The sequence below is a fragment of the Mirounga leonina genome, unplaced genomic scaffold, assembly GCF_011800145.1.
Source record: "Mirounga leonina isolate KUSES-001 unplaced genomic scaffold, KU_Mleo_1.0 Mir_171, whole genome shotgun sequence".
Lineage (NCBI taxonomy): Eukaryota > Metazoa > Chordata > Mammalia > Carnivora > Phocidae > Mirounga > Mirounga leonina.
Window position 1 is genome coordinate 9,691,003 of NW_023270436.1, and position 12,353 is coordinate 9,703,355.

The window sequence follows — 12,353 nt, forward strand, 5'->3', positions numbered from 1 at the left end:
CACAAACCACTACATGAATTCAATGAAAAGTCTCTCTTGGCTGGAAAAAGTAAAAGGCAAACTAAAAAAATGTTGGCACTTCTCTTTCTCCTTCCTAGGAGAACACAAGAGTGATTTTTCTTTCAGTAGCTGACGTGTATTTTATGACCAGAGTAGTATGGAGCGCCCGCTCGGGGCTGGCTTTGTACCTGGTGTCTCTGCGGGGGTCCCCGAGATGCTTCTCGTGAGGCCAGGCTGGGCCGAGATGGTGACATGCAACAGCAGCTCGGCTCGGTTCATTAAACTCTTCACCAACGTCTTCGTTTTCGCCAGTGGGTGCGAGGGTTTCTGTATGAGAGAATTCACTTCTTGCAGGAACTTCTCCCTATAAAGAAAGGCTGATGTGCATTTAGTCGTTCTCAGGTTCACCAAAACCAACGTTTTTTAATTACAAAGGATACGAGAAGATAGAGGGAAACTAAGCAAAAGAAACCTGATAAACATCACTCCCCTTCCCCTTTCCCTAGCAGAGAGAGCAGGGTTATAAATGGACCACTTTTAGTTCCTTTTGTCCAGTTTCAGATGCCTATCTGCTAACTTTTGAAGGCCAAAATCAAAATTTCCAAGTTTACAAATGAGTTCAAACTCAAATATTTAGTGAATGCATACGATTTTTAATATCTATTAAGAAACTAGATTTCTTAAGCATCATTTTGTCTTAAGCATCAAGGCAGTAAATTAGCTTTACACAGTTCTTAACATCACTAACCTCAGCGATAGGACCATGTTTTCAAGATCATTTCCATCAAAGGAGACTTCTCTCATTGAACACAAAAGTTCTAGTTCTTTCATTTTGTTCTAAAGAAGGAAAAATCAAGAAAAGATGGTAGGCAGGATCTGCAAAAAGTGAGTTTACTGTTCATGTTAAAAGGAACAGAGAATTTTAGGGGGAGAAAAAAAAACCCACCACCTCTGGTCCGTATTTCTACGCCAGAGCACATTTGTAAGTTATTCTTTGATATTTTAATGATTACAAATGGCATCGACTACTTTCTGGGGACTTCTTCAGTGCTTATAAATAACTACCCTTCATTTCCTAAAGCTGGCAAGCAAAATTTTATAATGATGGTAAAACTATCAATCAGTTAAAAACAATAATTTATATTTGTGTTATTGATATGCTGATCTAATTTTATTTAACCTTTGTAAAGAATGGGTACATTTTGGCATGTGCAACATTTTAACAGGTAACGTTACTTGGTCTCTCCACACATACCCCCCCGCCCCCCCCCCCACGATATGTGCCTTTGCACTGTAAATACCAATGCCCCAATGATAAATCACATAACTTGCTCACCTCATTGAAATGGTAATCATAGAAGAAAGGCATGTTGTTCTCTAGCTTCCCTTGCATGGCATCATCAACCTCGCTTTGCCATTTCTGCTCCAATTCTGCAACACTCTGATAGATACATTATAAAACAAAACAACATGAGAAGAGACGTAAAATAAAAACAAGTGCACTCTGCAAACTTGGAAATTTTAGTCGTAACTTTTTAAAACTTCAGGTCACTTTTTTTTTTTTTTTAACATTTTATTTATTTATTTGACAGAGACACAGCGAGAGAGGAAACACAAGCAGGGGGAGTGGGAGAGGGAGAAGCAGACTCCCCACTGAGCAGGGAGCCCGATGAGAGGCTCGATCCCAGGACCCTGGGATCATGACCTGAGCCGAAGGCAGACGCTTAACAACTGGGCCACCCAGGCGCCCCTTCAGGTCACTTTTTAAACTTGATTAAATTTCTAGGAAAAATTATTTCCGACACTTGAGAGAGAAATCTAAACACGTTAGCCTTCACTTACCTGTAGCTGTCTCTCCATGGCATTGAGTTTCTTGAAGGTCTCTCCCATAATTTTACACAGTAAGTCATATTCCTCAGCATGTTCTTCTTGATACTGGAAATTTATTAGGGACTGCAGTGCATCAACCAAGTTCAAGTGCTTAATAACACATGATACCACCATTTCCTCCATCACGTCTGGCTGAATCACTTCTCTGTGATTACAATAGAAACTAGTCAGGTAGATGCCATGCTCTCAAGTTACCAATCCTGTATTCAGTAGGTTGAGGAGTGTAGGCTTTGATTTAAATACATTAAATATTCACCATACCTTCTTTATTACAATAAAGAGGCATGAACATTATGATGGCTTTCATATCAAGTTGGCAATAACTTAGTATGTTTAACTGACAAAACTGACATCAGCTGATAAAGTGAAAATCAAATTTAAAGAGATTCCATTTTCTTTAATTTTATATTTTGAGCTAGAGTCATATTAAAGCTGGAAGAGGTCTAAGACTAACAAAAGATCTTTGGTACCATTTATGTGCCAATTAATTTTACGCAGTACCATGGCTTGTGGTATCTCATACATATGGATGTTGGGCTGAAAACGAATTGCGTTTCTGTATTTTTTCATTTTAAATTTCAACTATCCTTAAATTTTTTCTCTCTGAAGGCCAATCATGCTTCAGAAGACAGCGCAGAGGCCACCAAACAGACTTTAAGCAAGAAGACCACAAAGACATTTATAAGTGCCTGACCTCACACTCCAGATGAAAGACCCCTCACCATCTCTCTCTGGACTAAGAAAACCAAAGTTGAGGACTTCGAGTAGACAGTCAAACCACCTGAGAAAAACCTAGAACTTGTCAAGCTTTAGCATGCTTCAGAATCCTATGGAAAACTTGTCAAAACCTGGGCCCCATCCTCAGAGGTTCGGATCCAGCAGGTGTGAGATGGGGCCCAAGAGCTAACAAGGGTTCAGGTGTTGCTATTGTTGCTGACTGGGGGCCCACACCTTGACACCCGATGGCCTGGAATACCACCTGAGGGGACTCCCCAGAGTACGTGGTTAGCGTTCATTAAGTAAATGTAAAATTAAAGGTTCATTTGCTAGACCAGGAGAAGAAATTTACCCCCTCCCATTGTTTAAACCTTTTTTTTTTCCCAATGGAAAAAATAGCGCACTACTTAGCAACATACTTTATACTTGGTCTGAATTGAGGTCTAGCACGCCCAGAAATTTCCCTGAGCTTTATCATGATTCCTGGAGGCAGCCTGATCCGGGGCAGGTCAAAGTAGTTTCCAACGGGAGGCACGAGGACGTCAGAGGGGTAGGTGAATTCTCTGTCTTCCTCGATGGTCAGTGGCAGTGGAGATGGGCTTGGAGTAAGGGCAGGAGAGATCACGCCATTGGCCTCCACCTGCCATTGGCACCTGAACAGACAGAAAAGGGGCTCCTTCATTTCCTCTTCCAACTGGAAAGCCATGGAAAGCTTGCAGATACATCAAATATACGAAGGATCACATCACATGTTAAATATTCATCAAACATTCTCCAGAGGCCAAAGGAACATGAGCGTTAAATGAAACCACATCTTTGGGAATCTACCTCCTCCCCAACATTTTATTATGAAAAGTTTTAAATCTACAGAAAAGTTGAAAGCATCCATTGGATAATGCCCATATACCCACCGCCTAGATTCTAGAATAAACATTTTGATTGGTTTGCTTTATCACTCATCTACTCCTCCTTTTGGGGATCCTTTAATTTAATTATACAATATGTGGGTTGGAGAAAAGCTTATGCACTCAAGGCTGTAATTTCAAATTTAGTAAAGTAAGGGCCAGAAGGCACTTTGCTGTAATTTTCACCTTCTTTCTTAATGACAATGACACCTATGGGATTGTCAGGCAGTCTGCACAATGAGCTGGGAAATGTACTAAAAGTAGTTTTCCACACGAAGTCCTTTTTCCTCTGTGAGCAAAACTAGTCCTATCTGAGCCTTTTACCTTTGTAAAAGTTTGGACCGCAATAGCTCCTGACAGGCTTCTTCTTCTTTGGTGATTTCTGGTCCATTGTACAGGATTCTCAACATGGAACAAGCTAACACAGACAGACCTAAAGCCAGGTCTACCAGAAAGGGCAAGCCTCCCGACACATCCTCCGACGACTCCTACAACGCAGAGAGGGGCAAACCACACTGGTCAGTGTGCACAGCCGAGCACCTGCACCTGGGCTGCACCGCACTGACCACAGGGGCTCACGGAGCAGCATCACGTGTCACTGCTCTCGGACACAAGGACAGTCCCCAACACCATGAGGAGAAAGATGGTGGCACGGGGCAATGACCACAGAGTGAAGTCTCAACACAATTCTGGAGAGAGAAGAGCTGATAAGACTCCGTATTAGAGACAGCACAAATCTCATGCAGGATTCTTTGGATGGATTCCTCTCTGCTGTGCCTATCCTTGTCACCTCCATCCTGTGCTCGAACCAAGATATTGTCAATCCCTTATACTGAATTCATTCAACAAATATCTGAGCGTATCATTCTCAGTGCTTGAGATACAGCAGAGAAAAAAGATTCCCGCCCTCACGGAGCTTTCATTCTAGTAGACACTTTCACTCTAGAGTGTGTTAGTTTGGTTAAACTCAAGCAATCTCCAAGTCTAAAATAGGTTTTACAAATCAGGCAACTGAAGGGGTTAGAAGAACTCCTAATACTTGTTTTTGTTTTTTAACCCCAGGTGGGAAAAGAATTTACCTAGAATCCTGGGGGAAAGTAACTATTTGGTAACATTAAAAGGAGTAGATTAAACCCATATACAGCGTGTAACACATGTAATTAAGCAGAGACAGACCTAGACTAGCAAGATGAGCCGTTGAGAATAGAATGAAAATCTGATCCCACTACTCTAAAAACCCAGAGTCCCAGTGCTTACTTCTATTAGGTGTTCGAGTCTTCTTCGCCCTATGGAAAGATGCTGGAGGCAGATCACCTCTCCAGGCTTTGAAGACGGAGCCCCTAGCAATGGATTCTTTCTGTGCTGTTGAATGGATTTTAGGTCACAGCTAGTTTTATTCCAAAAAACTACTACTTGTGATAGTCTACGAATGCCAAATGGAAGAGATGGATGAAACCGCAGCTCATATTCTGCCCTGTTTCCAGGGCAAATATGATGTATGTAACCGAGGCACACAGGAGAAAGTACATTATGCCCACAGCAGTGGTTAGATTCAAGTACCTGAGCGCGAACTGTGCAAGCAAAGCCCCACATAGCTTTATCGGGAGTGTTGTGTTCACGGCCACTTCTCATTTCAAAGGAGAAGGTGACTGTATCTCCTTCCACCTTAAAATTTAAGGGGGGGAAAATACACTTTAAAAACAAGACACATGATTTTCAAGAGAGCAATGAATTTCAGAGATTTACTTTCAAAAGGACCACAGCAATATTTCACTCCTTTTCTCAATCACTTGCTTGACTCAAATTCCATCCCCTCATCTGGACACCAACCTTTCAGGTGTCTCTCCTGACCAGGTAGGTCTGGGGACGAGGCATCTGTGAAATGGGCCACGACTGCCCAATAGCAGGATCACAGTAAAGATTAAATCTTGAGCATAATTTCAATAAATTCCTCAGACTTCTATTCTTTCTGCCCTCCCCCTGTCCACTTCACCACCTCACTTGTCCTGGTAGGGCAGGCAAACGGCCCATATCTTGAAGAACACAGAGTGCTGGAAGACCTTGCTCTGTATTGCAGAACCAACACCACGAGTAAGAAACAAAATGTAGGAAATGAAAGAACAATTAAAAGTGTCGTGCTGACGGGGATTTGGATACATCCAGACTATACGCCTAGATGTAACTTGCTGTCTGTGGCTGAATTAAAGAGGATACGTAATGCATTTGAGATCAAGGCTCCAAGACAGACTCTGGAGAGGTTTACAGGTTTTAGTGGGCGTTTCAGTTCATACTCATATTCTAGGTAGATATGTTGTAGTTCCAGGGCCCCGATTACAAAGCATGACTGGTATCTCATCAATTTGAGGATGGATCATTAGTATTGCTCCAGAGGCCCCAATTCGTTTTGAAAACACTGACTCCACATTTCTAAACTGCAATGGCCCTGTGGTTCTAGGATACCCATCACAGGAGAGGGCAGAGAAGAAGCAAGCTGGAAGAACTAGCAGGCCTTTTAATGGACAGGGAAGGAAATGCTGTGAGCACTCAGTCCCTGGAGAATGGATCCCAGTTCTGGAGCGGACAGGGGTCTGAGGCCCTACAAGTTAAAGGACGGTCATTCTGAACGAGGTAGTTGAGTTTCCAGGCCTGGCAAGACAGCCCCAGCTCAACAAAAGCACCCACGGACAATGTTTCTGTCTGGAATTGGAGTTAATACTCAGGCCCAGAGGGAATGGGAGTTCATTTTTCTTTTCTAGGAAGTGGATCTGACTGGATACCATACCTTCACCAAGTCTTTGGGCCAGCCAGTTCCTAAGACACTACGGCTGCCATATCCCAGTGTGTTGCCTCCATACTCAGCAACCTTCCTACTGTTTGTGTTAGGCCCCGCATATATCACCAACTTCAAAACAGAAAATACACTGTTAGACTGTAAAAGAAAAACAAAAACAACATCTACAAATAAAAAGGCTGCAAAAAAAAGTTTGTTTAAAAACATATTTATAACCAGGCACTGGTGTCGTTATTATAGAACTAATATTCCCTGATTTTTAAGGTACAACTGATACTAATTTGGGTACAATGACTCTTGCCACGATTTAATTGCCTAGGGAACCTCATGTTAACATAGTTCTACCCAGCTAGTACACATATATAGGTTTTAAGTAGTGATTTTAATGCCAAGTAATGACATCTAACTCATTAATAACAGGTACAGTTTGTCCCCTTCAGTCCTCCCCCAAATTAAAGTGAGCAAATACAGATGGAAAGATGGTTATATCTAACACAATGAAATAAAGGCAAAAAAAAAAAAAAGCACACACACATACACAAAAACCAAAAAGTCAATGAATGAGGATTTTTAAAAATGCAACAAATGGAAAATAAGCCATATATCTTTAGAATGTTGCTTAATGGTATAAAAAGAAAATGACACATATTTAGGCCAGAAAGGGGGCTGCAGCTTCTTGGGTCAGTTTTCACGTGTCAATACTTTTCTTCAATAAAGATTATTTATTTAAATCCAATTAACCAACTTTCTAATATGCAGGAGAAACATTTAGAGGTCATTTGGCATTCAAATACTTCCACTGGAAGAATGAGGCTCTGGGTTCTGTAAATACCAAATCCTGTCTTCGAACATGCACTCTGACCACCTCTGACTACCCAAGAGAGCTCAGTGTGGATCTAGAAGCTATGCTTCTAACCCTTGATGTGTATCATGGTGTGCTCTCTTACCCTGTTGGACCTTTTGCTGACACCAACCGGGACCACTGGAAAAGTAAATGTTACTTTTATCTGTGGAGTACATCTCCTTGTGCCTCCACACTGAGCAATGATGCCCACTGCAGGTGCTGGCTAGCATACGTCAGAAGATGCACATTACTGGTTTTAAAGGAGAAACAAAATTACACCAACTGATATGCCAATCTCTCCATTTCTATTTTAAACAGTCATAGCACTTAAATGTAGGAAATGGGGGTAGCTGATGACAGGAACTATGAAGAGGGGGAGGCTGATGGCGGGAGATTTATTCTCTGAAAGGCCTACCAAAGACCATTTTCTAAATTCTCTTGCCTCAAGCTAAAGTGAGTTTTGGAGGCAAGCCTTAAACCCCTCTGGACACCTGGGAGTTTTCACTACCCTAAAAGATGATGGGAAAGAGGATTCTATAATTTGCTCAGTGATGTGTCTCACCATCTCAGAGTATATACCATTAAGAAGTCCTTTATTTTTCACTTACGAATCTCCCTGGAAGGGATTTAAGATCTTTGCCCTTATACAGTTCACAGAGGAGACAACGGATAGCTAACAATCTACATAAATGTAGTCCTGTATATGTACAAAGCTATGCAATAATCCTTCAGCTGTTCTTGTATAAGCTTATGTGTCACAAGTTCATTCACCTTTCCTCCTGAGTTCAACATGGCAGTTTGCAATGCAACAATATAAACAGAAAAAAAATACTACAACCCCTCAAATGTTTCCTTTCACTTAAAACTGTTAAGCCACTAGGTTGGAAACTACTCTTTTTCAAAATCTACGTGGGCCCGGAGGTGCTGACAACAAAGAAAAAATAACTTAAATAAAAATAAAACAGATCCTAGCACATCTGAACCTCTTCTAAAAGGCCACCTTCTCCCAAAGAATACATGAGAAGCCCCAGAATTGGGCAGTAAGAACTTTCTAGATGAATGGACATCGCCTGTCTACAGGAACTCCAAGCACAGAAGGAAGGCAATAGGTAAGCAGTAAGGAAAATTTCCTCTGACTCAAGATCTAAACTTTTTGAAAGCTTACAAAAGTACACTTTCAGCATGTCATGAAAATACGGTTCTTAGAACACAGAGCTGCTGGTTCTTTAATTTCCCAACCACTACCCTTCAAGGCAGATCTTAAAGTTCTCCAAAGAGACATCTGCAGACAGAAGTAAGTCAAGAATGGTGACCAGGAGCAAAGAAAAATAAGAAGCATCTAAGAAATCAGCTTATTGGAGGTGGAGCCAGTACAAAGCCAGTCTTGCTTACTTTGTCATAGTCATATTGTGAAGAGCATCTGCTATCAAATCTAAGGTACAGGCAGCGAGCTCCTGGGATGTGGACAGTTTCTTTAAATTTATAGTTGTCTCTGACAGGGTGGACTGTTTCCACAGTCTTCCCAGCAGCCCATGGAGCAGGAATCTTTAAGCCAGTGAGAAAGCCTGGCTCTTCCTTCTCTTCCAGCATCCTAAAACCAGACAGAGAGAAAGCGATTTAGCTTAGCAGCGAGGAGAGGAAAAAGGAGATGTACACATAGTAAAATATAAAAGGTTCAGAAATTTTGCTTTACTTTTCCACATCCTTGCAGATTTTATTTTTTATCCTTGCGGCTTTTAAATGCTAGGTATCAGTGGCGATCAGAAACATTTTAAAAACTCCTATATTTAAGGCTCTTTCTTTCTTTGTTGTTGTTAGACAATGTATTTGCATTTTTTCCCCCTCTCTTTTCAAGAAGGAAAGCCCAATTCATATCCAGGAAAGGACCTCACCAACTCTCATTTCAAGTTACTCAGGGAAAAAAAAAAAAGATGCTACAAAGGACCCTTAAGATTGGTCACTTTCCAAATCCCACAGGATTAGTATCCTGCCCTATCAAGGTCCCTATTGTTCTTATCTAAACGTCAATTGTTGAAAACTCCATGAATCTATGTGACTAGTTTTTACTGTAATTTTTACTAAAGAAAAGTGCCTTCAAAGTCCTCTTATCTACTGTAATTAAACTCTCAAGGACTTCACAGCCCAAGGCTGTGGCATACAAACTCCTACAACCAACACTTAGCTGTTGTGGAATCAACACTCTTTTTTCAGCTCTGCCCTAGCCCATATGGTGGCCACTTAGTCAAATGCGGCCATTTAAATTCAATCTGAAATAAATACAATTGAAAATTCAGTTTCTAGATCACATCAGCCACACTGATGGTCATCAGTAACAGCATGTGGCTATGGCGGATGGTACTGGACAACAAAGTTGCAAAGTTTCGTCACTGCACAAAGCTCAGCTGCATAGCACCCTGTTCCAGAGAAACGCAAAAAATCGTTCCTTTCTGATCAGTGTTTTTAAAGACAGCTTTAAGTTTCATCGACATGTACTAAACTACACATATTTAAAGTGTACAACTTGGTAAGTTTGGACATATGTATATACTCAGGAAGTTTCCTCCTTCTTGTAATCCAGGCAATCACTTTTTGCTTTCTATCACTAGAAATTAGTTTGTATCTTCTGGAGTTTCCTATATATGGAATCATACAGTATGTACTTTTGGAGGGGGGGATCTGGCTTCTTTCACTCAGCATAAGGATTCTGAGATTCACCCATGTTGTTGCGTATATCAACTGTTCACTCCCTTTTATTGCGGAGTAGGACTCCATCATACGAATATACTGCAATTCGTTTATCCATTCACCTGACGATAGACGTTTGGGTTGTTTCTTGTCTTGGGCTACTCTAAGGCTGTTATGAGCCTTCATATACAAGTCTTTGTAAGAACCTATGCCTTCTTCTCTCTTGTGTAAATACCCAGAAGTGGAATAGCTAGGTCGTGTGGTAGGTGTATGTTTAACTTTTCAAGAAGCCGTCACACTATTTGCCAAAATCATAATATTTTACATCTCCATCACTGGTATATGAGAATTTGTCAATCTTTAATCTCTTGATGTGTGGGCAATTTACTCTAACCCGGTCCTATAAGTCTACAAAGCAATTCTATAATTATCTGTAAAATGCTGACCCTAGACTCTTTTTCCAGTTACATAATCCTTGCTAAAAATCAGTGTTGTAAAAGGAGAACTAGGCTTTCACCAGAAGAAAACAAGGCAGGGGTTCCTGCAAGGAAGCAGCATCTTTCACCTCTCATCGGGGAACAGCCTGCCCTTCTGGTCTGATGCACCACATGGGGAACAGCCCACCTCGGCAAAAACTGGACACTGGGTTTTAAGCAGCAAAGCCGTCTGAAACACAAAACCATCATCATGTCTTAAAGTGCTTACTGTCAGGTATCTGGATGGTACTAGAGCCAAATTTAGAATTCTCACTTAAGTCATCTTTTTACGATCCTCGTCTGCCCTCCTGCACGAAGAAATGCTTTGCTACTTAGACCACTTAACACCATTTTATTTAATGCCGGAATGGCACATATCCTTTCTGTTAGTCACCAGTAGCTGGCAAGGACTCAGGAAACTGAATATAATGGTAGGATCCCAGTAGCATTGTAGCTTAGCATTTTTACAGCCACCCGGCAATCCACACCTGCTGTAAGACTGCACTAAGTAATTTAGTCAAACAGATGTGTTTTCCCTTAATAATTTAGCTTATTTTTAGGACACGATATTTTTCTTCATTCCATTGTTATTTCCCTTGGCTTACGACAGACACGGTTATGTTTACTCGGCCTTCAATGAATGCACGTGGCCGCAGCGTGAAGTGGGTTGGCCGAAGAGCAGCTCACTTTGGCACAGCGAGGGTCGTACCTGACTGGTGTAGAGCACCAGCTGCACTAGCTGAGGCATCAGGGCGTCGGCCATGGTCAGAGTCTGTAAATTTGGATGCATCAGCGAGGTCAGTAACACTGGAAGAAGGTGACCAAGCATAGTAGCCTTAGTAACTTGTTCCAAGCCTTTCAACCTATAAGAAGTTCAAGAAAACACACAGCTTAAGCAATTCCTAATCACGTGAAGAAGCAACCATCATCTTTCTCCAACAAATTCTCTTAAACTGCATTTCCTTGAACTGCTTGAGCACTTACAGCGATAGCAATTCAGTCCACAAATTACCGCTGAGGGAGAGGACAGACATCTCGTAATGGGCTTCACCTTCAACCCGTGGTTTTGCTAAAAAAGTTTACACAGTGCATTTCGTAGCACCTCTGAAGCACTTTATAAATGGCTTCTGAAATACAAACGGCTACTCTAGGTAGTTACCATGTGCAAAGTTCCCTGGGGCCTGGTGCCACAGGTGTGGGGTCTCTGACAGGGAAAAAGTAACTGGCTACAACACAGATTTTTAATTTGCTTTTAAAATCACATGACGCCCCTCCCCGTTTTATTGAGATGTAATTGAGATACAAGGCTGTATAAATTTAAGGTGTATAATTATTTGAAATATGTATACATCGTAAAATGATTACCCAAAATCACATTCTTAATATCCCAAACCTCTGCTAGAAGAATTAAGATATGTGACTCACCCAAAGAAAGATGTGGGTTATGTAAATTCTCCAAGGCTACTTAGGAAACTGGGATTGGAACAAGAAACAGACCTCCCATCTCTCAGGCTCTCAGACTGTCCCTCCTCCCCAGGACAAATCTGCACTGTGTGCCAGCAGTGGGCTCCACCTGGTGTCTTATCAAGCCCCAGTGCAATGCCTATCTGGGCTATACTGTCCCCAGTTCCAACCTGGCCACCTACTCTCTGGGAATGGGCAAGAAACAGGGACACGGGGACAGACAGGCCTACAGGAGGAAAAATTACACTGCAGGGTTGTTTGGGATCAGTATCTCTAACATTAAAATCATCAATAAGCACAGATGTACAGCAAACCATAGCCGAAATTGTAACGGGGAGGACTAAGAAAGCTTTATTACTGGGAAAGAGAAGATTACCCTCTATGTAGGTCACTCCTGTATTTGCAGTAAAATTACAGTAAAATCTTAAGACATCCCGTCAGCGTCCTCTTTTGCACGGCAGTTAATTTTCCGTATTACTAAGTCATCTCTGCCTCTCTAAAGTCCTTATCACAAGGGAACCCAGTGCACAAGGTGCTGAGCCAGATAACTGAAGGAAAGGCCAGTTTGGGGGCGACGATGG

General features: G+C 41.6%; 1 protein-coding gene across 5 annotated transcripts in view; it reads right to left on the reverse strand.

Annotated features, from left to right (window-relative positions):
* HECTD4 (HECT domain E3 ubiquitin protein ligase 4) overlaps positions 1-12,353 on the reverse strand; it is a 180,547-nt gene that overhangs the window by 71,842 nt on the left and 96,352 nt on the right. For 2 of the 5 annotated variants that reach the window (XM_035017036.1, XM_035017035.1), the window contains exons 19-29: positions 11,018-11,171; positions 10,398-10,498; positions 8,540-8,738; positions 6,295-6,414; positions 5,073-5,177; positions 3,837-4,000; positions 3,027-3,260; positions 1,843-2,035; positions 1,337-1,441; positions 749-837; positions 189-364 (exon numbers count right to left, since the gene is read on the reverse strand). In XM_035017036.1, coding sequence (XP_034872927.1) covers positions 189-364; positions 749-837; positions 1,337-1,441; positions 1,843-2,035; positions 3,027-3,260; positions 3,837-4,000; positions 5,073-5,177; positions 6,295-6,414; positions 8,540-8,738; positions 10,398-10,498; positions 11,018-11,171 — 1,640 coding nt within the window. Of the gene's footprint in view, positions 1-188; positions 365-748; positions 838-1,336; positions 1,442-1,842; positions 2,036-3,026; positions 3,261-3,836; positions 4,001-5,072; positions 5,205-6,294; positions 6,442-8,539; positions 8,739-10,397; positions 10,499-11,017; positions 11,172-12,353 lie in introns of all 5 variants that reach the window. The other 3 variants (XM_035017034.1, XM_035017037.1, XM_035017038.1) reach the window with 2 other exon arrangements.